At 40.4% G+C, this 26,035-nt stretch overlaps 3 protein-coding genes across 4 annotated transcripts; 2 read left to right on the forward strand and 1 right to left on the reverse strand.

Annotated features, from left to right (window-relative positions):
• Positions 1-1,697: 1,697 nt before the first annotated feature.
• mcee (methylmalonyl CoA epimerase) lies at positions 1,698-7,121 on the reverse strand. The gene is made up of 3 exons (XM_050040481.1): positions 7,000-7,121; positions 4,507-4,847; positions 1,698-2,058 (listed from the first exon to the last, which is right to left on the reverse strand). The coding sequence occupies exons 1-3, from the start codon at positions 7,025-7,027 to the stop codon at positions 1,906-1,908; spliced, it is 522 nt and encodes a 173-aa protein (XP_049896438.1). The 5' UTR covers positions 7,028-7,121; the 3' UTR covers positions 1,698-1,905.
• Positions 7,072-13,418, forward strand: mphosph10 (M-phase phosphoprotein 10 (U3 small nucleolar ribonucleoprotein)). The gene is made up of 11 exons (XM_050040251.1): positions 7,072-7,204; positions 8,623-9,277; positions 9,356-9,537; positions 9,628-9,793; positions 11,291-11,432; positions 11,613-11,680; positions 11,788-11,925; positions 12,007-12,117; positions 12,322-12,429; positions 12,521-12,751; positions 13,134-13,418. Exons 1-11 carry the CDS (start codon positions 7,119-7,121, stop codon positions 13,281-13,283), a joined length of 2,037 nt encoding a protein of 678 aa, XP_049896208.1. The 5' UTR covers positions 7,072-7,118; the 3' UTR covers positions 13,284-13,418.
• Positions 13,419-15,280: 1,862 nt separating this feature from the next.
• On the forward strand, positions 15,281-22,540 carry ist1 (IST1 factor associated with ESCRT-III). 2 transcript variants are annotated; one of them, XM_050040365.1, is made up of 10 exons: positions 15,281-15,414; positions 16,014-16,114; positions 16,241-16,421; positions 16,555-16,642; positions 16,762-16,845; positions 16,954-17,064; positions 17,158-17,334; positions 18,462-18,563; positions 19,088-19,133; positions 20,592-22,540. In XM_050040365.1, exons 2-10 carry the CDS (start codon positions 16,024-16,026, stop codon positions 20,768-20,770), a joined length of 1,059 nt encoding a protein of 352 aa, XP_049896322.1. In that variant the 5' UTR covers positions 15,281-15,414; positions 16,014-16,023; the 3' UTR covers positions 20,771-22,540. The 2 variants fall into 2 exon arrangements, with proteins under 2 accessions (XP_049896322.1, XP_049896331.1); XM_050040374.1 differs by having other exon boundaries at positions 20,598-22,540.
• The last annotated feature ends 3,495 nt before the right edge of the window (positions 22,541-26,035 follow it).

The raw sequence follows: 26,035 nt of genomic DNA on the forward strand, positions 1-26,035 counted from the left end.
TTCCAGAGCAAACAAAACCAGGCAGTCAGGTGAGTAAAATTTCAGTGGGCAAAGTTAGAACTCCTCTATTGAGCCTTAAAATGTAGGATCAGCTATTGTATTTAAACCAATAGACAGCAAAACGTTCTGGTAGTTGAGGGAAACTCCAGAGACAGGTCATCAAGAAAATAATAATGTTTACCTGAATGTGGAGACTGTAATTACTGTTTTCCTCCGAGCCTGTGGGCTCTGGAAAATATACACCGAACGTCCAAAATAAGCAGCTTGAGGTGAAACTAATTATGATCATCTGCAGTTTGTGTCTTAAGGCATTAGCAGATTGTCACTGGGCTCTTTTGTGCCAGTACTTCAAAATGTTTACTGACACCAATTGTACCTGTTTACCTATTAACTGCATATTGTGTACACTTTATTGTTGGAACAATGTTTATGATGCCCTCTTGGTCAGGTTGGTCTTGAAAAAGAAATCTTTATCTTGTTTTTATTTGGTTAAATGAATAGATAAATAAATACGTTTACCGGTATATAAGAATTACAATATGTAAGTTGATTGTTTGGATTGTTGGGATTATAAAAAAGTCGCGTAATCAGGGGATTTCCAACTCAGAAACCCAACTTTTTGACAGGAAGTGTAAAAAAATATTCGTGCATAGACGTGCGTCACCATGAGTTCCCCTCTTATGTAATCATCAGACATCTGTTTTCTTGTAGGGATTCAGATTGTTGGTGCCTATGGTTGGAGACAGTGTCACTCCCTCTAGTGGTGAAGTAGAATTAACAACCAACAGCACTGATAGCATAACTGTTAGAATGTGTTTTGACATGGTTTTAAAAAGTACATGATCAACAATTGATTTTTAAAAAAAAAAAGCAACACAAATTTTATATGCCAAGAAAATGTGTCTTTATGTTGAGTGAATGTCATCTGTGTTACACATGATTTGGGAATTTTGGCAAACTTCAAAGTAAAACTAAAGTATGTTGGGTTTTACCTGAAAGACAGATGTTTTTAATATTTAATACCCTTTCATGGTCAAAAATTGTGCCAAGAGAAGTACTAAGATAACATAAATGTAGCCCAGGGAGACTCCGTTTGCTTTGCCCGGGGGCCACTTTTGCAAAATGACAGTTGGCCCGGACAGCAGCCCTGCACAGGTCAGGTGTATGCAGGGGTGTTTCTAGGAATTGAGGTCATTCAGGGCACAGACAAAACCTCTGTCAGGGGTCTAGGGGATCCTCTCCTGGCACTAAAACAAATCCCAGTGTGCATTAATTTATTTTCATGGTGAAATACAAAATGGTTGGGGGACCACCTGGCACCCTATTGGGCCCTAGAGTATTACTGATGTAGCACCCTTTTTTTTTTGGAATCAGCAATAATATAGTGGAATTAAAATAGCTTGAAAATACCACAAAAAAATAAACAGTATCAGTCATCGTTGGTTACTGTGTGCATTTGTCTTGCTGTATGTTGCTACAGGATAAAGGAGAGAAGACAAGTCGGTGGTAAATGGACTGCACTTCTGTACACTCAAAACGCTTTTACACTACGTCACATTCAACAACTGGTGGCTGAGGTTACCACACATGGTGCCACCTGCTACTCAGTAAGCATTCACACACACTCACACACCAATGAACAGCCATCAGGAGCAATATGAGGTTCAGCCTCTCGCCCAGCACACACTTGACACTCCTTGAACACCACACTACAATTTATTCCCAACACAACAGGAAAGTCAAGAGCAGATCTGGAGGAACAACTCTGAGGCACATTTCAAAATGAGAAGATCAAAAACCTAAATGCTGTGAAGACAAATATTACAAAATCAACATTTGTTTTCAAACTGTGGAATATATAAATGTGAATTAACAGCTCCCACAATCGGTGTCAGACTGAGGTGTTCATGCTTCTTCGAGCTCCACCAGCACACCGTCACAGTCTTTAGGATGAAGGAACATCACTGGTTTCCCGTGAGCACCTATCCGAGGCTCTGCTGACAGAGTTCTGATGTTCTTTGCTTTCAGGTCAGCTATGGCAGCGTTTATGTCGTCCACCTGCAACCAGGAGGAAAACTGTTAATCTTTTTATAACTTCAGTCAGTCTGAGGGATGTCGTATGCTGTAAAGCCCTGTGAGGCAAATTGTGATTTGTGATATTGGGCTTTATAAATTGTGATTTGTGATATTGGGCTTTATAAATAAAATTGATTGATTGATTGATTGATTGATATACAGGCCAGTCGTCACATTTGACAGTTTAAGTAGTCTGACAATAATTTGAGCTTTGGCACAAACACATAACCATAACACATGTCAGTGCTCTCTGTGCCTGCCAGTGTCTAATACAGTTTCAGGTCATACACAGAGCCCATTTGTCTCAAGTAAGGCTGTCACGTATTTATCCAGATGTGAACCTCAGTTGTGACAAATGTTCAAGAGGTGAGGCTTCTCTTATTCACATGTATTGGATGTGTCCGAGCCTTGAAACAACCTTATCCTCAATCCTTAGCTTTGACCTGCAACCCAATCCTCTGGTCGCCCTCTTTGGCACCACCAGAGAGGATGATGTACACCTGACTCCAATCCAACGCCGTACACTGTCTTTTGCCTTTCTGCGGCCAGACGGGCGGTTCTAATCAGATGGAGGGATGCTGCCCCGCCCACCCCTGCACAGTGGCTGAGGGACATTATGTTCTGCTTTAATCTTGATAAGATGCGCTACTCAATTTGTAAGTCACATAAAAAAATTCTAAAAGATTAGGGGCCTCTTTCTGAAATACTTCCAGAGCTGTCACTTTAACTGAAGGTTTTGTGTTTGTCTCTTGTTTCTGCTGTTTCCTGTCAGTGTGTATGACCCCACTATTCTGAACCTGCCTTTTACACAGGCATCCCTCCCCCTCTCTTTAAATATTGGACCTGACTTTCAGCTCATCCGTCTTTTTTTTTTTTTACTATTCAGAAGAGGGAGAACTGTCCTATCGACGATATTCTGTGAATATAAAAAATACTCTATAAAAACACTATAACATGACAAATATGAACCATACAGCTGCTTTAAGAATGACAAAGCTGTACAGTCTTGTGCAGGGTGTGTAAAAATATCAAACAGGCAAAATACAAAAGTTCAAAGTATAGTGAATAATATATATGCATAGTGTCTTAGTCTTCTACTAAAAGATAGAAGCAGGAATTCAGTGTCCTAAAAGAGATTTGGGATGAAGTGGGACAGGATGTCTGTTGTATATATGTTTCTTTTTTGTAACAGTAGACCATTTTCTTGACTGACTTTTCTACTTAAACAAAGGTGAGACAAATAATGAATTAATAATGGATACACTCCACTCAGGTGTGTCAGTGTCATCAGAGCCCTGGTGTTGGCCTTGTCCAACAGTGGTCCAAGGTCCAGGATTTAACGGCCTCTTGTGGTGAACTTCTCCTGTGTGCCAAGTGTTTAGGAGAACCATGGTGTGTGATGCAAAACAGCAAACACCCCTGTCTGGAGTTAATGGTTGTTTGTCCATTCTGGGCTACTGCAGAACAACATGGCGGACTCCGTGGGAGACGACCCACCACAAATGTAGGTATAAACTGCTTATTCTGTTATTCCTTTCCCACCAAAATTAGTTTGTGCATGTGGGTTTTTTCAATGTGGGTAGACCAGAGCCGTGAACGCTGGCTTTGCAGAAGAGGAGTATGCCTTTGTGGGTTTTTTTTTTTCCTGGTGTGTCATGTACGGCGTCACATACTGACAAAAAACAGGTTAGTAAACAATAGAAAGCAGCATTGAGGCCAGTGAAACATGGAGACAGACGGAATTTTGTGATGGCCCGTCACTGCATCACTCTGCCAACGGCGCTAAAATTAGCACATCTACCAGGGTGTTGTATTCACATTACTGCCAATCCAAGCTGGTTGGGGCTGGAGCCGATACACACCTGTAGCTAGTTATCCAGAGAATGAATGCCGATTGTAACCTTTTACATTAAATACAAAAGCCAGGTGTTAGTGGGTGTTAATGGGTTTATTTTATCCAGCAGGAAAGGGGCTTAAGGTGACAAAAACAAAACAATATATACCATTTCTGCCAATAGATCCTACATACAGGACCTTTATTACTATTATTTTGTAAATCATAGGTGCGTAGGATAAAATTCTTACTGTATTAACACATTACGTTTTGTTTTCAGGGTCCTGGTATTATCTGTCACACTGCCATTGCTTACTGATGACAGAAAGAGCCATTAATAATCTAACACCCATGATTTTCCATGTAAGAAAAGTCAAAATGTCTGCTGTGAAAAACTCTATTGTGCACGCTGGGTCACTTACACACAGCTGACACAACAGAGCCTGTTTTAATGCCGTTAGTTACACCTGTGCTTATTCTGTTACGACCGATAGCAGTGTTTGCAGTGAGAAGGTTCTACTCAAGCTTATCTAAGGGTTAAAGTCCGACACAATGCTGAGCGTAAACCCTGTGACACAACATCAGTGCCGCCTCACCTCAATACAAATGTGATGCATCCCTCCAGACTTGTTCTTCTGTAGGAATCCAGCGATCGGGCTCTTCTCCCCCAGAGGATGGAGCAGCTCCAGTTTAGTGTTGCCGAGCTCCACAAACACCGTGTAGACGCCGTGCTCAGGCAGGGGCACCTTATCACTCACTGTGGCCCCCAGCACATCCCGATACAGAGCCGTGGCCTTCTCCATGTCGGGGACAGCAATGGCAATGTGGTTCAGCCTCCCCAGCTTCCACACTGACCCAGGGACGCCCTGCCGGAGGGGCGCTGTCGTTGAATGGGCCCTCATGAGTGTTAGACGAGAACATCTGGAGAGACCTGCCACTGAATGAACACATTAAAATTTGGTGAGCTTAGTTATAGAAAATATGTTAGAACATTAGTCCTACAGGTTCCTTCTCTTTTCCCTTCAAGTAGCTCCAAGGTTGCAGACATGGGCACAAATACATCAAAAAGTATCCTGTTACAAATACTTGCTCATCAAATGTATCAAATGAAATACCAAACACTGATAGAGAGCAAATGTATTTAATCAAAATACGAGTAATTTGTGATCTGAAAATACAAAAACACATCCTTTACAAAGGGATTTTAATCACATTTCAGGCATTTAGTAGCCTAAATATGGGTCTGCCCTTAACCTCCGACACTGAAAAGATAAGCTCTGCTACTTTCCCACATCATAGATTTAAAGTGGCCAAACAGGATGTCTTGGAGGTGTGAGGGTGCAACTTCGGGAATGCATGCTCAGGGCCAGGCAAGCTTCTAGACCAAACAGTACATGCCACTTGATCCACTTGCATGTTGCCAAAGACTATGATTATGCTAACTGTTGAACTTAGAGATACACGATAACAGGGGCGCGTCATTGTATCGGCCGATATTGGCTTTAAAATGAAATATCAGAATCGTCCAACATGCTTTATTCTCAATTTACATAATGAATGAATATTACATATATATTTTTTTAATTTTATATACTTTATTAATCCCCCTGAGGGGAAATTCAATTTTTTCACTCTTTTGTCAATTACACACAGGTCCGAAAGACACACACATGCACAAACAGGACCTATACATGCACAAAGTGGAGAGATGTCAGAGTGAGGGGGCTGCCTTGCTCAGGCACCCCGAGCGGTTGGGGGGGTTTGGTGCCTTGCTCAAGGGCACCTCGGCAGTGCCCAGGAGCCAGCCACCAGTCCACGCTCCATATTTGGTCCGGACGGGGACTTGAACAAGTGACCCTCCGGTTCCCAACCCAAGTCCCTATGGACTACTGCCGCATACACTGAAAGGTATTTTATTTCATGTCTCCATCTGCTGGTGGGCCATGATGATGAAAGTATGCATGCATAATATGATGTTAATTCCACTACAGAAGAGACTTGATGATCACTAAAATTAGGTGGGGAAAAAAGCGGATATATTGATATTGGTATTGGTTATCGGTCAAATGAGTTGTTACATATTGGCATATTGGATATCTGCGAAAAAAATCCGATATTGTGAATCCCTAGCTGTACTGTTTTTCCCCACTGTTAAAACCTGGGGATAAAAATGTATTTATTTATCTATCTTTTTAAATTTCATTTTATTTGAGAGTAAAATGACATTAAATAATGTATTTTCAGTATTTCAAATACACAAATAGAAGCTTATAAAATATTTTGTTACAAATTACATCTTCCCTTTTTCTGTCCAGCAAAATACTAATTACTGTAGTATACAGAATATACTACAGTAATTAAATAAATTTAATTGAAACATTGCCCATCTCTGCAATGTTGGAAAGATCTTTTAATTCCACACTTTCTGACATTATCACATACACAGTATATTTTACCTTGTTCTAACTCTTTAATTAAGCTGTGTGTTGTATGTTCACAGATAAAGACATGTTTTTATGGTTGTGCATAAAGAAATAAAATGCAAATGTAATTTTATTTTCATGGCTGCACTCTATTCAACTGAAATATTGTAGATGTATTGTGCACCGTGTTACACACATTGTTCCCTCAAATTCAGCCTGACATGTGGTGTCTTTGGAGTCTCGAGTAGATTTTAAAACAAGGGTCTGTGGGTTTGAACAATGTTTGGCTGCACAGCACGCATTTAATGACACAGTAGCTTATGTTAAAACACATCTGAGTATTTGGAAAAGTACAGCCATGGCATTTTGTCAAAAGTTTAAGTTTTAAAGTCTTGGGGAGTTCAGTTTATCATTTCAGATGAGAGTTGAAGTAAACATTACAATGGTCAATCTTCAGACAGAAACCACACAAACACGAAAAGTACAATGTGCCTTAAAGCAACAACACAACAAACCCATGATGTGACGTTAACATGTTGTTTAACAGTGACGCAGCTAATGTTCGACATCGCTGCAGTCGTGTTAAAGCCTATTCAATAAATCAGAGGACGACCTTGCTAACAAACGCACGTAGTAGTAGTTAAATAATTATTGACACAAACCAACCTGCAACCTTCAGCGCGGCGGACGCCATGTTTGTACCTCGGAACCAAAGCAGCGGCGGAACAGTTCCTAGGAGAGCCTGTTTACCTGCGACACACACGGTCACACATGTGGGGGCAACGATGGCTAGTGGAGATGTGTGGAGCGTGCTGGAGGAGTGTGTAAAGACAATAAATGCAAACACATCACAGCCAGAGAACTTTCTGAGGCAAGTGTTTGCTGTCTGCATGTTTGTGTTTTATTGACAAAGCTGTTAAATGTTGTTTACGCGTGTTTGAAGAGGTTTAGCTAGCTTACCGTTAGCTAATGCTAACTGCGTGCACTTCTAGCGTTAGCACCGAGTTTCTTTACATAAGTAGCAAGCTGTCACAGTCAACCTCTTTGATACAGAAGAGTTTGGGAGGGTTTTTATTTTTATTTTTATAAAGTCGCTGTTTTCATGTTGTGGTAACTACATGTCTTCAAACGGACGACTTGTGTATCTTTTATCAATGGGGACCACAACATCCACACAAAGTTCCACTAGCCTGCATCTACACTTCCTGTCTGTTAGTTTACTACACTTTAAAAAGTGCCAAAGTGACTGAAGTCATCAGCTGACCTTACTGCTTTGACACAGCTGTGTTTAGAAACAACCAGTACAATATAATCACATGCTGCATGTGATAGGGATGATGTGAGTGTGACACATGACATTTTGCAAGACAACTAACAAAGTATAAGTGTAGCTAAAGAGCAAAAACACTTAATGGCAAAATGCTTCTTATGATGCAGGACTTAAGGAGTCATATTCTTAATTTATTCACTAACTTCATGCTCACCCAGTGTCACAAAACCTTATGGATAATTCAGATGTAACAGTGTAATGTAGGGCAAAACACACACTGCAGCATGTGTGTGTGCCTGGCCTCAAAAAGATTTAAACTAGCAGTGCACAAACCTGATAAAACTTGTAAATTGGTGGTTTAGCCACCCAGATTCTGACGCAGTTTGTCTGTCAATCATTATAATAATCTAAAGACGTCTAAAGATGATGTCTGGTCAACTTTGTAATTAAACATAGACTATTTGCAGTGTGAAATGGCACCTGCAAGTCTTTATTTATCATTTATATCAGTGGTTTTTAAACTTTTTGTGCCCAAGCCACAACAAAGAGCAAGCCAAAATCTCAAGGCACATCTGTATTTATATCTGTGCACAGTAGCCTCTATAACATGTGATATCACTTTTATCACGACGTAAATGTTTGTTTTTATTTACTAATGTCAAATATCAATTGACAACCAACCATTAATGTTTGAATATTTATCAACAAAATGATTCAAGAATTCATTTTAAACTTTTTAAAATGACATCAAAGCACCAATAACGCATTAATTTAAACAGGAAATAATGTCAGATAATGTAAGATGTCACACACTTATAATTCCCTCGCGTAAACTGTGAGGAATAGGTTCCCCTTATTTTATTTATTTTTTATTTTTTTAATGAAATGAAATCAGATTACATTTTTTAAGGTAGAGTTTGCCTCTTTGTTAGGACATGGGTGTGCACAACATACTGATACTGATACTTTTAACACAACATCAGACTTGCCATACTGATTGTGTGTTTTCACCTTCTCAGCCTTCAAGATGGAGTGGCAGCAGACTTCACCTCTCTCACTAAGACCTTGTATGACCTCCACAAAGCTGAGGAGCCTGCAGATTACAAAGGCAGCCCGCTGGCTCAGCTGGTGGTGGAAAACTTTGATGAAGAGCAAATCTGGCAGGAGCTGGAGCTGCAGAACAACGCCATACTGAAACACTTAAAAATTGCAGCTGATGAGGCTTTGTCAGATGAGACGTTAACATTGCTGGCAGAGGAGGAGGAAGATGTAGAGACTGATGATGATGATGAAGAAGAAGAAGAAGAGAAGGAGGAGGAGGAACCACCCAGACAGTCTAAGAAAATGGCTGTGGAGGCTGAGGACGGGGCAGAGGATTACACCGATGAGGACTCTGATTTAGATTTTGATGTGGATGCTCTGGAGAAGCGAGAGAAACAGAAGAAGGAGATTGGGAGGAAAGGCTCCACAACAAAAGTTGTTCCCTCTGAGGTTGATGACAAGTTCTTCAAACTGTCAGAGATGGAGTCGTTTCTTGATGATATGGACAAGCGAGAGGGGAAGGAGGGCGAGAATGAAGATGAACTAGACTATTTTCAGGACCTGCCCTCCGATGAGGACGATGAACTCGACTTAGAAGAAATGCTTGCTACCAAAAAGAAACAGAAGAACACTGTATGTATTTTATAACCGATTCCCACCTGTTTTTCTGTCCTGATGGTGCAGAATATTGATTATTGTTTATATTGACAGGCAAAGAGCTCCAGGAATCTCAAGTACAAGGACTTCTTCGATGCTGTGGATAGCGAACCAGCTAAAGCAGATGACCAGTCAGATGGCGAGGATGACAGCATGGATGGAAGCCGGGAAGAAGGTGAAGAAGAAATAGATGACGAGGAAGATGACTATGATGGTGAAGAGGAGGGTGATGATGAGTAAGTGTGATTAAAATGACATAATGCATAATATGTGTGGGAGAAGCCCGTATGGTTAAGTCCAGCATGTTGGTGTTTACCTGTTGCCAGGGAGGACGAGAGGACTCAGTCCAAAGCATCTCATAAGAAAGTGACCTTTAACCTCTCCGGGGACGAGGACAGCGAGGGAGAGGACATGGAGGAGATCTTTGGAGGAAAAGCGCAGAGCTCAGCAAAGTCTGAATCAAAGTCATCATTTGAGAAACGGCAAGAAAAGGTAATCAGTGGGTGTGTTTTACACCAACTGTAGACCATCAGTGTGTTGATTTAATAGTGCTGCTTGGCTTCTGTTCCTCTTTAATGCCTCAGCTTTTAATTTAGTCTTAACAAGATGCAGCCGTACAAGAACAATAACTAAACAGGCACAAACTTGCAATAGCTGCAACCAAGTACGTGCATACATCTACGCGTAGCCCCTTTTTGCCAGTTAGCATGAACACAAATACAAAACACTGCAGACCCCAAAAGATACATTATTGATTTTAGTTATAAGTGTTTGTGAAGCATTTACTAGAACAAAATTTATTCTTTCTCATGGCTAACTGAACATTGAACATATAAGGAGAGTGCTGGTCAAATTATTACCATGGCTGCACCTGAGATTTTAACCACCTTTGCCCTGGTTGCCCAACTTGAGGAAAATACTTTTCATAGACTGATGTGACATGAGAAGACTCTCCTCATCCATCCATCGATTTTAAACCACCTATGTGGGGCCAGGTCGTGGGGGCAGCAGGCCGAGAAAAAGCACTCCAGACATCCCTCTCCTCAGCATCGCTCTCCAGTTCCTACTGGGGTGATCTCATGGCGTCCCCAGGCCAGATGAGGTACATAATCCCTCCAGTGTGTTCTGGGTCTGCCCCGGGGCCTCCTACCAGTGGGATGTGCCCACAACACCTCTAACAGGAGGCACCCAGGAGGCATCCTGATCAGATGCCCGAACCACATCAACTGACCCCTTTTGAGGCAAGGGAGCAGCAGCTTTATACTGAGCTCCTTCAGGATGCCTGAGCTCCTCACCCTATCTCTAAGGCTGAGACCAGCCACCCCTTTGGCCGCTTGTATCTGCGATCTCATTCTTTCGGTCACTACATAGAGCTCATGACCATAGGTGAGGGTTGGGACGTAGATGGACCAGTAAATTAAAAGCTTTGACTTCTGGCTCAGCTCCCTCTTCACCACAACAGTCTGGTGCAGTGCCCATATCAGTGCAGACGCTGCACCAAACAGCCAATCCATCTCACGCTCTATTCTACCCTCACTCGTGAATTAGACACGGACATACTTAAAACCTTGCCTAGTTTATTAAACTAATATGTGTAGTAGATGATGATTGCAATAGTAAATTACAGTGGTCTTAGAGAGCAGTAAAAGATATACATTTCTTTTTCTCTCTGCTTCACCCTTTATGTTAATGAGATGGCTTTCAATTCAGACAACACTGCTGCATTTAAAATATTACAGAAATGTTAGTAGGTTTGGTCTAGTAGGATTTCTGTAGTGACTTTTACACGAAAATGACCAGGAAGCAACATGTTAAATTGCCATCAGATTAACATAAAGGTGCGCTTGTCTGAAAGGACCTGAGAATCCTCAGATTCACGTATGTGTTCCTCAGACTGGACCTCCTGGACTGTGTTTCATGCCTCACCAGTACCTGAGGCAACACGCCCTAATGCTGATTGATACATCCTACTGTTGTTTTAACCTGCAGATGTCAGAGAAGATTGAGGAGCTGGAGAAAGCCGCTCTTGCAGCGAAGCCCTGGCAGTTGTCGGGAGAGGTGACAGCACAGACTCGCCCGGAGAACAGCATGCTGGAGGAAGATGTGGATTTTGAGCAGACGTCCAGGATGGGTGAGTGACTCTCCTTCTTTAGTGGGTTGCATTCTCATGTTGGCAGCCAACTGAATGTTATATTGGATTAATATGATTATTTAGTAGTAGTTTAATGATTTTGGTTGTTTAATTACAGCTATTAAAATGTCTGTGTGCTATTTCAAATCAGACATCAAGATTTTATATTTGCTTTTTCAGCCCCTAGTGTCACAGAGGAAACCACACTACAGCTTGAAGACATCATCAAACAGAGAATTAAAGACCAGGTTAGTCACAGTAACTTGTGTCTTTATATTGTCTGAAAGACATATAGGGTGTTCTGTTTTTTGTCGCCTGATTTTAACGCAGTACCTTTGACCTGTGTTTCTGTAAGGCGTTTGACGACGTGGTCCGAAAGGAGAAACCCAAAGAGGAGGTGTTTGAGTACAAGAAGAGACTAACACTGGACCATGAGAAGAGCAAGCAGAGCCTCGCGGAAATCTATGAGCAGGAATACCTCAAGCAGAATCAGGTTTGACTTTTATCTTGTTTCCACTGCTTCTCCAGCACATATGAACCGGTGCTGCATCCATCCCTCTGTTTCTGATTTCAGACAAAGACGGAAGAGGAGGAGAACCCAGCTCATGTAGAAATTCAGAAGCTTATGGACACACTCTTCCTGAAGTTGGATGCTCTCTCTAACTTCCACTTCACACCCAAACCAGTAAGTTTTGCCTTCTGTAAAGCACTGACAGAGAGTTGCCAGATATGTATAAAATATTGAGACTGACTGTTTTTTTGAAAGCATTTGAAAGATAGTGTGGTTAATATATAACATGCCATCCACTCAAAAAAGATGTCTGTAAATAGAGACGATGGATAAAATGGAATAGAAACAACCTGCACTCATGTTGTCATTGATCCACAGCCCGTTCCTGAAGTCAAAGTGGTGTCTAACATGCCGTCCATCACAATGGAGGAGGTGGCTCCAGTCAGCGCTAGTGATGCTACGCTGCTCGCACCAGAAGAAATCAAGGTTTGTCATTAATTAATTTTTCGAACATTTATTTTGATTTTGTTATATTTAGAAACAGTACATGTCTAACAATACTCTTCTTTAACTGAAGGAGAAGAACAAAGCTGGAGATGTTCTGGGTGACACTGAGAAGACGTCAACAGACAAGAAGCGTGAGAGACGGCACAAGAAGACGGTGAAGCGTCTAAAGATCAAGGAGAAAGAAACGAGACAGAAACTCAAAGAGGCCAGTAAAACTGGGCAGAACAAAAAGCAATCAAAGGCTGAAGTCGCAGAAAACCTGAAGAAACTCGCTAAAGGAGGCAAAACAACGATACTAAAGGTGAGTGTTTAGAAAATTAGCATAGCCTGTCCAGAGTTCTCAGTACAGGGTTCCCATGGGTCCTTGAAATCCTTGAATGTTTGTGAATTTAGGGGGGAGAAATAGACAGAAATGGATCATTGAAAGTGCTTGAATTTATATGTCTTGTGAAAGAATAGAATTGTCCCTTTTATTTGAGTAAGAATATGAATGCAAGACTTTTACTTTTAACTGAGTACTTTTACATTACATTGTTACTTTTCCTTCTGTGTTAGTTGCATGTGTCTGCTTTCACTGCCTACACATGTCACACCTTTAAATGCCAAAAATAACCTTTATATGAATTTTTAGATGATCCCTTATTGCCGTGATGGCTCATTTGAATTGGTGCTCTCTGTTTCAGGACGAAGGGAAGGACAAGGCTCTGCGGTCCTCTCAAGCCTTCTTCTCTGAGCTGCAGGACCAGGTTAAGAGTCAGATCAAAGGCGTAAAGGACCAGTCTTCAAAGAAGAAGAAACACAAAGAGGTTTCTGTGAGCAAACTCAAGTTATAGTAACTGTGATGGTTTGTCGTAGAAGATTGACTTTTTACTGTACAGATTCTTTTTTATGAGAAAGCTGATATATATTAAACCTGAAAGTCCGTGTTAGATGTGTCCATTTTCACCGAAATAAATCAAGTGCCCAGATGCGTTTGTGTTTGTTTGGCTTTTTCAATTGTAATAAATGTTCATTCACATGAAAATATCAGAGCGTTTTTTTTGTGGAAACATGAATGTACAGCGTCTGTGTGAAGATCAACAGTTTTTTTTTTCTCATTCAAAAATATTGAATTTACTCACACCTTGCAAAGAAATCGCGAAGTACAAATACACTCTTTTAGTTGTCAGTTATATATTATATTATTATTAAAAAATAAATCAACATATAAACAGTACAGTGGAGGCTGAGCTAATTTTTTACTCAATCCATCACATTTCAGAGGCTGATATGTTTTGTATTTAAAATCTTTGTCTGCCATGTAGCCAGTAACTATGGCTGTCACATAAATGTAGTGGAATATTTTCCTCTAAAATGAATTTCAGTGTCTTGCGCAATATTTTTGCATGTTGGGTATCCAGTACATGTAAAGCCCTTTTTCCTCTGCACCAAAAAAAAAAGAGCTAACATCTGGGTTTTCAACATAATGGGAAAGGTCACAATCAGCATTCACACCTGGGTCAAATGACTCTGCAGCAGTCCAAGGTATTTATAGGCTCCAATCAGCATAAATGGAAACACAACTTTACACAATTTTAGCCCATTAACTGGTGAGATGCAATGACGCGCCACCACAGAGTACCATCCGGCTCTGCCTAAGCAGCACTCAAACATCGATCCAAATTAGTCTGCAATGTGTTTGAAAGAGAGATCTATAAAAAGAAGTAACCGCCAGTGAGAGATCTATGAAAAGAAGTGGCCACCATAAAGTTTTCAAGGGCCTCCATGCTGCTTTCTACTCTTAACTAATCTGTTTTCTGGCCTGTTTGTGACATCAATCTTAACACGCCCAGAAGGGCGTACTTGTCAGGTCTACTGGCAGTGGGAAAGGAGTCCATATTTATCACTCGCGCTAACTTTGGTGGAAAGGGGGGTATTAGTAAATTTAAAGAAACATAATGCGGTGCCATATAAGCTTCCCTACATGGTAGAGGACAGTCTGTGTGCTGGTGCCCCATCTTTTGCAACTGGTGCCCTTTTTATTTTTTTCACCCCCACCCTTCAGACAGCCAGAGTCCACCACTGTACTTAAATATAATATGTAAAACTCATCACTTACCATATTTTAATTACTATGTGGAAGTTTGGGGCAACACTTAAAAAAGCAACTTAAAACCATTATATATCACGAACACACTGTTTCTAAAGTGTAAATCCGGTCAAATTTAAAACTGCAATAATCACGTTTAAAGCGAGAAATAATTCACCTCTGGGCAACATTCAAAAATGTTTTGTGACCGGGAGGGAGGTTATAATTTCAGACAAGAAATGAATATAAAAAATCAATGTGAGGAGTCTGTGTGTTTCAGCGTATGCGGTGGGCTTGTGAAATGGGCTGCGTATGAGTTGAAACAACGCACAAATATAAGTCAATTTAAAATACCACACACAAAAAAGATATTTCTGTCAGATATATAGATGAGGAAAGGTGTTAGGGAAGTGCATATTTATTTTGTAACACTAGGTGGTACTTGGACTGTAAATAACCTGGGTTTATTACATATTTATTTAACTGGGTGGTGAATAGAATGGGGATAGTTGTATATTAGTTGTAAATAAATTTGGGAATTTGTTGAAATAATATATGAGTTAAAAGAAATGTAAGAAAGGGGGTAGGGACATATATGTAATACTTCTACCTACTCCTTGTCTTGTTTGTTTTTTATTATAATTTTGTTTTTATTTTGGTTTGAATAAAGTCATTCATTCATTCAAAAGTAAAACAAACAAACAAATACTATAAGTTATAAATAGTACTGCTTAAAAACAGTGGTTGACTCCTGTCTGACAGAAACTCTGAAGGCCCCGCCTCCTGAGATAAAATTCCCATGACGTCACTGCGGATCATTGCGGAAGTGAAGCAGGCGACGAAACCCAGACAGAAACCCAAATAAGTTGGTGTGTACGCTTCACTGATACTTACAGGTAAGTTACGGCCTTTTTATTAATCGCTTTAAAACGATCAAATTCTTCAAACTACTTCGCTGTGTCTATCGGTGTGTTGTGATTTTTGGCTAATGTCTAGCGGCGGCTTGGTAGCTAACGTCAGTTAGCACAAAACGATGACAGAACAGAAGACAGCTAACAAAGCAAACGCGAGCTAACAGCCGGGTTTAGCGACACAGACACGGGGTTTGGTGTCTAAGCGTGTTAGTAATAGTATGGTGTTGTAAATAGGTGTAAGACAAGAAGTTAAATAGATAATACGGTGACGTTTAAAGCAGCGTGGCTGGGGCGGCTGTGTTAGCTTTCCGTCGCGTCAGGCTAAAGCTAACTGTTTTGAGCTGTTGCACGTCTAATGTTACATAGTTTTCGTTAGCATGTCATCCTAATGTTTTCGTGTGTTGTTGTATTTGTTTGGGGTTATTTGAAGAGTCATTGTGTGGCGATGGGTTGGTCATGCTCACATGATTTAGTGACTCACAGGATCACAGATGGGGGCGAGGTTAGATGGACTCTGTAGGTTATTGTTGTTGGTATGCTTCCGTGTATATTGAGCTCCTCTCACACTCTGCCATTCACAGATAGACTATCATGATGCTGGGCGGAGGATTCAAACACGAGAGGCTAAAAGTCAACCTCAGACTGGTCATTAACCGACTTAAACTCCTCGAGAAGAAGAAAAGTAAGTCCTGGGCTGAATACAAAACTTGTTCCTACCCCAGAATCAATGGGTTCTTGTTTCATTTTTCTGTCCCTCCCAGTAATGACACTTACCTCTTTCTCTCCCATTAACAAATTTGAAATGAAGCTGAGCTTGCTCAAAAGGCAAGGAAGGAGATTGCAGATTACCTGTCATCGGGAAAGGATGAGCGGGCACGGATCCGTGTGGAGCATATTATCAGAGAAGACTACCTGGTGGAAGCCATGGAGATCCTGGAGCTTTACTGTGACCTGCTTCTGGCTCGCTTTGGCCTCATTCAGGCAATGAAGTGAGTAACGTAGCCAACAAGGTGCACCGTAAGCAGTTTTATTGAACACACTGATGAGCAGTGTTCATGCATTTACCATGGGAAATATGGCGGTTTAATAACCTTTCTGTCTGTTACTTGTTTCTATAATTAGGGAACTGGACCCAGGCTTACAGGAGGCCGTGTCCACCCTCATTTGGGCAGCGCCTCGTCTCCAATCAGAGGTGTCTGAACTAAAAATTGTAAGTACTGTCTGGATAACACAGTGCTGGGCGGCATTGCCAACAATATTGACTAAGCTCTGTCCGTTCACTCCTATTATTTCACTCCTGACAGTCGTGTCTCTAAATGCTTCTATCAGGTATCTGACCAGCTCTGTGCAAAATATAGCAAGGAGTATGGCAAGCTGTGCAGGACAAACCAGATTGGCACAGTCAACGACAGGGTAGGCAATTTTTTCCACTCACTGCCCACGAGTCTGTTGAAGAATGCACAAACCTTTGGCCTAGTATCTCTTTAGCGGCGTCTAACCAAATATCTGATATGCTTCTAGCTGATGCACAAACTGGGCGTGGAGGCCCCTCCAAAGATTTTGGTGGAGCGCTACCTGATAGAGATCGCCAAGAACTATAATGTGCCGTACGAACCTGACGCCATGGTCCGGGTGAGCATGAGAGAATCAGTTATCACTCGTTTTCAAGGATGACGTTATGCATTGTGTTTATTTACCCACTCATCCACCCCTATCTCTGGGCAGCCTGAGGTGTGTCCTGGAGAGGAGGCAGACCTGATTGACGTGGACATTGACAGGAAGCCTGGAGGAGGAGGTGGAGGTGGTGGAGGTTTTACTGCTCCTGCTATGCCTATGCCCATGCCTATGCCCATGCCCATGCCTATGCCATCAGCTTTCAACTACCCACCTCCCAAAGGAGCCGTAAGATTCCTTTAAAGATCCTATTTTATTGTTTTGTTGTAAGTTATGCATTTGATGATAGAGAACTGTAGAGTTCAATAGGAGTGGCCGACGTGGATGAAATCTTGAATAACGGTACATATTGTCATTTCAACCAACCATGGAGAACAATTACCTGGGATGTTTGATATTATCTTGATAACCATTAAATCCTCAGAGTTAAACAAGCAGTACTCAAGTTATTTCAAACATTTTTTCATTCTTGACGATATGACAAATTAGTATAAAAAAAGAATCACTTGACAACACTGACTCCCATGTGCGCACGGCGAGAGAGAGAGAGAGAAACGCTGTGCTGCTTCCAGAGGAGCATAATTCACAGGAAGTTGCAAAACAGTCTGAGAAGTCTGCAGCTGTTCATGAAATATTAAAGGCGCCCAGGCCTAAGGACGCCACAGTTTATTCGGCACAAAACTATAAGATGATATGACACACCCCTAGTCATAAAACTCATTACGGGCTGTTTTATATCAGTCTTTTTCTTGTCTTGTCGTTCTGATAAAATCCAACATGTTTAATAATACAGAACTTTTTGATTTGGCTCATGCAAGTAGTGAAGTTCAATGCTGTGAACATTGTCAACAACCGATAAGTGCACTCTCTCCAGCACCAAATGTGAAGCAGCAAACACGGGTAGACAGTGAACAGGGAGGGTACTCCAGGGACCCACGAATGTGAACAAGTCTCAGTTGTTTTGTACTGTGGACTTTGACGTGTCCTCCCATATGAACCACAATAGATTGGAGCAGCCCTGTCTTTGTAAAGACTCTAGTCTGACACCCTCTCACATCTAAAAACAGTATGTCAGGAACATTGTCTTTAGATGTGAGAGGGTGTCAGACTTAACACTTTAAAAAGTTTTTTCAAAGTCTTCTAGTGTACAGTGGGCTATAAAACTGCCTGCAGCGAGGTCTGTGGATTAGTGTGGGGATGTGAGAAAGATTTTTTACCAGCAATTATAGCACCCAAAATATGATGTACGGTCCCAAAACAATTGTACTTTGTTACCCTTACTTAAGATGGTTTTAAAGAGATGAGAATGTCGTCTGCCTCCGTCAGACTTGTACCTAACTGTCGTTTTCCCCCAGGAACCGTATAACCCTCCTGTTGGAGCCTACAGCAACTTCCAGCACCCCATGGGAGGAGGGCAGCCCCCTCAGCTGCCCTCTTGCCCCCCCACATACGAGTCTGTAAGTGACCCAACCCATCCCATCCATGCCCCCTCCCCGTTCCCACAGATGGACAGACGGACAGGGCAGGGCATCACTCAGGGAAGGCAGTTCATTCGGCTTGCTTACAGTTTTGCCTGTCCTCTACTTTTTTTAACAGTACTTCCCAGAATAGACCCAGAGTCTGCTTCATCCTCATTGACACAAGTAGCATGAAGTGCTGATACTTCACTAACTACTAACTTTGACTTGATCAATTACTCTGAATGGGGCTGAAAGGAACAGATGACAGTGCTAACTGTGTTTTAGAGGGAGCTGAGGCTAGCTGAATCATAGGCTGTTTAGGTGTCACACTAAAGGTGATGGTTTCTCAAACACTCCCCTGCAGTTCTCCCTTTTTATTTTCTTACTGTTTGTTTTTACTTTTGCACTGTTGAATGCAATTGTCAATTCTTTTAAACACTAACACATATGATACTTATAATACTTATTTTATTTCAATATGAAGTTGATAGGAGTCCTTTAACATTTTCTCTGTGTTTCAGATTGATGACCTCACTGACAAACCTTCTGTTCCTTCCCAGGCCGTAGGTGAGTTCTGCCGACAATCACCAACACTTAATGGATAAGGTTATGGGATATTCTATATTTTTGTTGGTCAACAAATCCAAAAAGACAAAAACGGCTTTGTAGTCTGTCTTGCAAGCCCATTTATTCCTTCTGAAGACGATGGTCTTCAAAAACAGGTCAGAGATGTATAGTCTTATTTGTATAAACAGGGCGGCAACAAGTGATTAAAAAGCCTTAAATACACTTTAACTTATTTAAGGCCGTAAAAAGTATTAAATTGTTTTAAATTCAGATTGAATGGGTCTTTCAGTCCAGTGACTCAGAGAGTTTTCAGTGTTGGCACTACGGGAAACCTAATTTATTTATTTTTTGAATTTAAATTTTTATTTAAAACAATATTGGTGCACAATTCTTACAGCACATCGTAGTTGCAAAGTGTTCTGTTTTTTGTTTGTTTTTTCTTCCCTTTTCTTTGAAGGTAAGATAACCCAACATTCGAATACTGATAAAACATTTGTTATGTGATTATGCCTTCAAAAACAGTCATAGTGGTATGATAAACAAACATATTTCAACCCATGAGAAAACTTCTTGGTAAAAAATAAAATAAAATAAATAAATAAGTAAAGATAATTATAATAATAATAATATAAATCATTATTATTATTTTAAACAAATATTTATAAAAAATAAAATAAAAAATAGATACATTTTTAAAAAAGGAATAAAAAATATATATATTTAAAAAAAAAATTAAAAATTGGGAAACATAATTTTAACAGCAGAGAAACACTATTGGACAGAGGAAGAGACGTCCACACAACACAAAAGCAAAACCCCTAATTTCCCCCTCCACACTTTTAAATCACGCAGTGAAACTATATCGGTAAGCTTAGTCCTTATTTAGAGAGGTTTTAAAGGTCTTAAATTTAACTTGTTTATACATGTAGACACCCTAAAAAACAGCTAAATAATTTCCTTAAATACATAGACACTTCAGTTTTTAGCAAATGTTACCTAAATAAAAGCAGATAGTGTTTTTGTATTCAGAAGCAGATTGCTTTAGTGAGTATTCACTGCAGCAGGAAGGTGTATGTGGTATTGACTCAGAATAAACTACAGTGCCAAATGTTGGATGTAAATGAAGTCACCCTGTGAAATGTGATGCTCACTGTTTTGTTTTTAACGATAAGGTCTGTGGCAGAGGGGAACAAGCTATCAGGCTGTGGCAACACAGGCAGCACTTAGGATCATTTCGTCGTTGGTTTTGGTTTTTTATAAAAAAGCATAGTACTAGATTTATCCTTGAAATATTTTTAAAATTATCCCTCAGGTGTTTCATGTAAAAACAGCATTTGTTCTGCTGACTGACTTAAGCCCTTTATTCCAAAGGAAACTCACCACTGTTATTTCTTTGCCATTGTATAAACGCTTAGATATGTTGCTGCTTATATTAAATCAAATACCATATATCACCAGGTCCAGGTCCAGGTCCTGGCCCTGCTCCTCAGCCATATGACAACAACGCTCTCCCAGAACTCCCCTCGGTTCCCGACACACTCCCGACATCCTCCTTCGGCGGAAACACCACCACCTCGGACGACATTGACTTTGACGACTTAACACGGCGGTTTCAGGAGCTGAAAAAGAAGACATAATTGCTGTATCCCTGGTCTATTAACACACACATATACATACACACATACATACACACACACACACACACACAGGCCTGTGCCGTCACCTACGCAGCTTCGGACAGGAAATAAAAAAAGGCTCTGAATCAGTTTTGGATGGTTCTTCCCCTTCACCTTCCATAGTGAAGTAATCTGACAGATATTAAACACACATGTATCCTTACCTCATTGTATAAACATTAGTTAATAGAAATCTGATTTCTGGTGGCAGTACCAGTGACTACCACGTTTTAATTGCTTTCTATAGGACACTTAATATATATTCTTAGATACAACCGTAGGTGCTGACCCCTGGTTCTTTTCATTTAAGGTCACACCAACTTTTAAATTTTCCCATTTGTCTGTGTGATGAACTATAACCAAACTTAGATTTTAATCGTTGCTTTCGCGGGGGGATATTTACAGTACATGCCTTGATTCTACTTTGCACATGCTGTGTCGCTGTGATCTTTGCCACTGTGTCACTCAATCCTGTCGCAGACCAGTCAAACAAGTCGGACCGGCCGCCCCAGTCTGATCAGGAGCTGGCATTCACGCCAACAAAGGGTGCAGGTTGTTTCCGAGGCGAGGCGCCGACAATACCCCAAATTGTTTTCGCATAAAGGTATCGGGACAAGATGGAAGCCATATTTTCAGTGTCTTGCGCAGTCATGCAGTTTTGTCACTGTGGAGAGGATGCTTTAAAACACTCCGTACACTTTCAAGGTTTATTCATATCAGAAAAAAGGAGAAGCTCATGGTGACACATGTCAGACCTGTTACAGGGGTGGTGGGGCACAGATGTAAAGTGATAAAACACTGTATGGAAATCTGTAATATAACACATGTACGATGACATAGATAAACCTATTTACACGAATGATTGAACTGTACAGCAAAAAGAGTTTGGTAGTCGGGAGTTGTTCATTATTTGACAGATCTGTTTTTTTAATATATCTCCAAATAAAGTTGTTTTTGCCCCTTTGATTGCAGTCGTACCAAATACCTGCACCTTTCTTATTGTTGAAGTACCTGATTTAGCCACACGACGACCTGATTTGATTGATTATATGTAAATATTGATCCCAGAGGTGATAGGTTTGTGTTGTCCACTTTGATCGTGTGTGCATGTGTCTTGTATGTGCACCACTGCATTTGCCTTAGTTACCATCTCTCATCAGAGGCCTTGCCAGTCTGTACTAGGATTATGCATTTGTTGTCCATCAAGACTGGATACATGTTACCTGTAGTGTGTCTCATTTGATTAGATTACACTTTGCTTTATTTGCTTTGCCCATAAACAATCTTCTGAAAACCTGCTGAGTTGAAATTTGCTGATTTGAGGAAAAAAACGTCAGGCAATAGAGTTCACGGTTTCAATTTCCTGTGGAGAAAGGGGAGCGAGAGGGATTTATTTGTCGTACAAACCACACCCAGCTCTGCTTGCATGGCAAACATGGCAAATAGACGATGGCCTCGCATTTAGTGATTCAGCAATCTCTGGAAAGCAAAAGAAAAGCTCCCAGCTGGGTGGTAGACACAGTTTATTGATGATGGTATTGAGGTTTTACATGTGTTGGAGAACGTAGAGAGATTAACACTACAGAACTGTGATCTGCTCACTGTCTTTTCTATGTTGGACTGTTCTTTCATGCTAAGAATCGAGACACAAAATGGTGTCTTGTTGCAAAAAAGAAGAGTTTTTTCCACTGTATACTAAAATAACAATTTAATAAAAGATTATTTGGAACTGGAAGGTGGTTGGATTTTTTTAATAGTAGTGCTTTGGCTTTTTATGCTGTAATGTCAAATGGTAACCAGCAGGGGTCCTCAGTGTAAAGGGAAAGAACTCCCTCATAGTGGTGACATACAGCAAACCTTTATTTGTAGATACAGTGACTTATGTGTTGTTGAGATTTATTTATCTTTTGATATCAGATCAGAGTCACCTGTTCACCCTCTTCATGGATCTCAATAGTTTTGATTTGACAATCCTGCATCATATTGAGATATGTTTTACCTGCTGACCTCTAAATAAACGATAAATTCAGACTCAGCACTTTGACTGAGAGGGCACAAGTATGGGCTGCGGGGAAGGTGGTCAGTTAAAGCAATATCTGGTTCTGTTGAGCCTACTGAACTCAAACATATACTTTATTTAATCAGGGAGTCACATTGAGATTCATTTTTGATAAATATACTTTATATACACCCTGAGCAGTTTAGGGTTGCCCAGGAGGTGAACTGGCACTTCTCCAGCTACCAGTCTACACTCTGTATTTGGTTTGGACAGGGACTTGAACTGGTGATCCTCTGGTTTCCAACCCAAGTCCCTATGGGCTGAGCTACTGCCGATCAACATCTGATAGACAAGTAAGAATAAAATACAGAGTAAAATAAAAAAAAAGATTTATTTTTATTTAACCAGAAAACCCTTTTTGATATAACAAATCTCTTTTTAAAGAGTGTCCTGGCCAAGACAGGCAGCAATATAAGTTGCAGACGACATAGAACAAGAATACAGAATAAAAATATACAGCTCTAAAACAAGCAATATAAACACAAATAATATTACTAGAAAGTATGTTAATATAAACTAGAAGTGATCCATAAAAACGCAAAAAGGGCAACTACACATAATTACAGAGACCAGCTAAGACACACCATGACATTGGCATATAGAAGATTGTGAACACAAATCCTGCAACAGTGCTTTGAAACGGCCGAGAGGAACCACAGAGTGCAACTGTACGTCCTTCTGCAATGGATTCCACATATAAGGAGCTGCATACATAAATGCTGGATGACAAAGATGTATAATAATGAAATAGCAAGGACAAAATATACATTCTATTGTGACCATCGGAACGGACAGAAATGTCGTGTAGTGTGAGCCCGGCATAAAATGTCCTTGGTGTATGTATGTATGAAAAAGAATGAAATACAAGCATATTATATCAAATGTATATGTAAAAATATACATTTATGTAAGCAACTGCATGACAAAAAATTTAAATAAATTAAAGCATTCAGAGATATCCTTGGAATAGGCATGAAATGGAAATTTAAAAAAAACAAACTCGTGGCACATGAGGCATTTGAAAATGAGAATCTGAGATAATATTTGCATTAGAGGCTGAAGAGTGAGACTCTGAACACTGGGAGTCATTTGTCTTCATTATTATGAGTATGTAACATCAGTAAAAAGAGCAGTCAGTGGCTGCGGCTGAGGGGAGGGGAGTCTCTTACATAATCCGCCACAGAGTTTTGGTTTAAATACTCAAGTCTAGTGTTTGCTGAAGAGTGAGGTGCTTTCTTTGTGACTGAGCAGGACATGTATTTATTTATTTTTTGCACTTAACTTCTATTTTCAACACAAAACCCACCTCAATCAGTTGTCATTGTATCACCACTACACATGTGCTTCTACACATTCAGAAACATCTGTTTTCATGGCATCAGCTGCACATGGACAGTATCGATCAAACTTTTCTCCACTGAGGTTATGTAGAAGTCGTGTCCTTAACCAGTCTCGGTAACGGTAGAATTACTGGTGTCCACTTAATGTTGAAAACCAGTCTTTAATTGGAGCTTGGCCGTTGTGCTTTCCATCAAATATACACTCCTCAATCTTTCCCTCCATTGTTGGACAGTTGGTGGTTTTACATTTCTCTGGAGTGTCTCCCAGTATAAAGAATGCTGGCTCTAGAGTTAGGTCTACCCCCATGATTTGCTTAATCTCCACCTTAATGTCATTCCAATTTGGGAGAGCAGGACATTTTAAAGGAATACTTCACCCACAATGACCATTTATAAACCAATATTCATGCTCTGTTACCTTGAATTTATCAAGAAAACTTTGTTTTTCTTGCATATCTCCATGGAAAATGCCCAGCATATTGATTTATTGAGGTCAAGGTGGACCAGTTTAACAACAAAGTGATATCAAAACACCCATTTATAAATTGTCTCTTTATTTCTTTTATAAATTTTATGTTCAGTACTTCCCAAACAAGTGCTTTTTCTAAATGTCACATATCTGTTTTGTGGCCTGGTGACCCCAGCAGATTTAGGTTTGTCTTCGAAGCCACTGAGCCAAAAACAGCCTTTCTTCACGTTATATAATCGTGTGGTTTCTCTAAGCTCCTTGAAAACATTACAAAATCCACTGGCATTGAAAAATCACACCGACCAAACTGTTCATTATTAACACAGAACACACAGTTGCATTGACGTCACCTCCTGCTTTTACTCGGTGGAGGAGTGCACCCGCCAATTACTGTGACACAAATGTGGCTTGAGCCACTCTGCTGCAGCACTGTGTGAAGACAAACGACAGCTGCTGATACAACAAGTGTCCTTAAGATGGCTTGTCACACCAGTGTTGAGATGATAATTTCACAGTTGCACTAGTTTTCTGTGTCCTTGGTGATGCCAAAGACCGGCTATCTAACGCAGGTGATGTAAGCCTCGGTTGGCCGAACTGTCAGAGAAGTGGGTCAAATACTGTTGGTGTGTATTCATTTTGATGTGATTAATCTACTGACAAGCATTAGATTGACTGCATGACACAAAATAAATGTCCACTTAACATAATTTTGGATTAACCAACAAATACAAGCACGGAGATGTGTCTTCAGCACCCAAAAGGTACTACGTGTGAGCAAAGTACAGCTACTGATGGTGACGCTAAAGCTTAACTGTAGTAGTGACTCTGATGATTCCACAATTTTCTTGCATCATCTGATATGTTAGAAAGAATGCTATTAAGGTTTTTGTTTTCGTTTTGGTCTTTATGTGACCCTATCCATTGTGAAATCCACTATAGAGGAGGATGTCTGTAACATATATTAATCTATCGACCATTTGACTGACATCTCTAAGCAGAGATATAGAGACGTAGGTAGATACAGAGATATAGCAAGAGAGAAAGATAAAGATAGATATAGAGATATAGACAGATATCGACAGACATAAAGGTACAAATTATGAGTTACTGATAGAAATAAACCTATAGAGCTAGAGATATATAGAGAGATAGAAAATCAAGACTTTGAAAAATGGTACAAACACCCAATAGAATCCTTACTGAGTTGCAAGAGTGTACTCAGAGTCCACAGGAACACCCCTAACAATGGATGCCGCACTGAGCTCAGCCAATCCCCCTTCTCATTAGGTCACAAAAAAGAGCAATCAACTGCTACAAACACCTAAAAACAAGAGACCCCAACTCCTCTCCTCAAGGCT

The sequence above is a fragment of the Epinephelus moara genome, chromosome 1 (assembly GCF_006386435.1).
Source record: "Epinephelus moara isolate mb chromosome 1, YSFRI_EMoa_1.0, whole genome shotgun sequence".
Classification (NCBI taxonomy): domain Eukaryota; kingdom Metazoa; phylum Chordata; class Actinopteri; order Perciformes; family Serranidae; genus Epinephelus; species Epinephelus moara.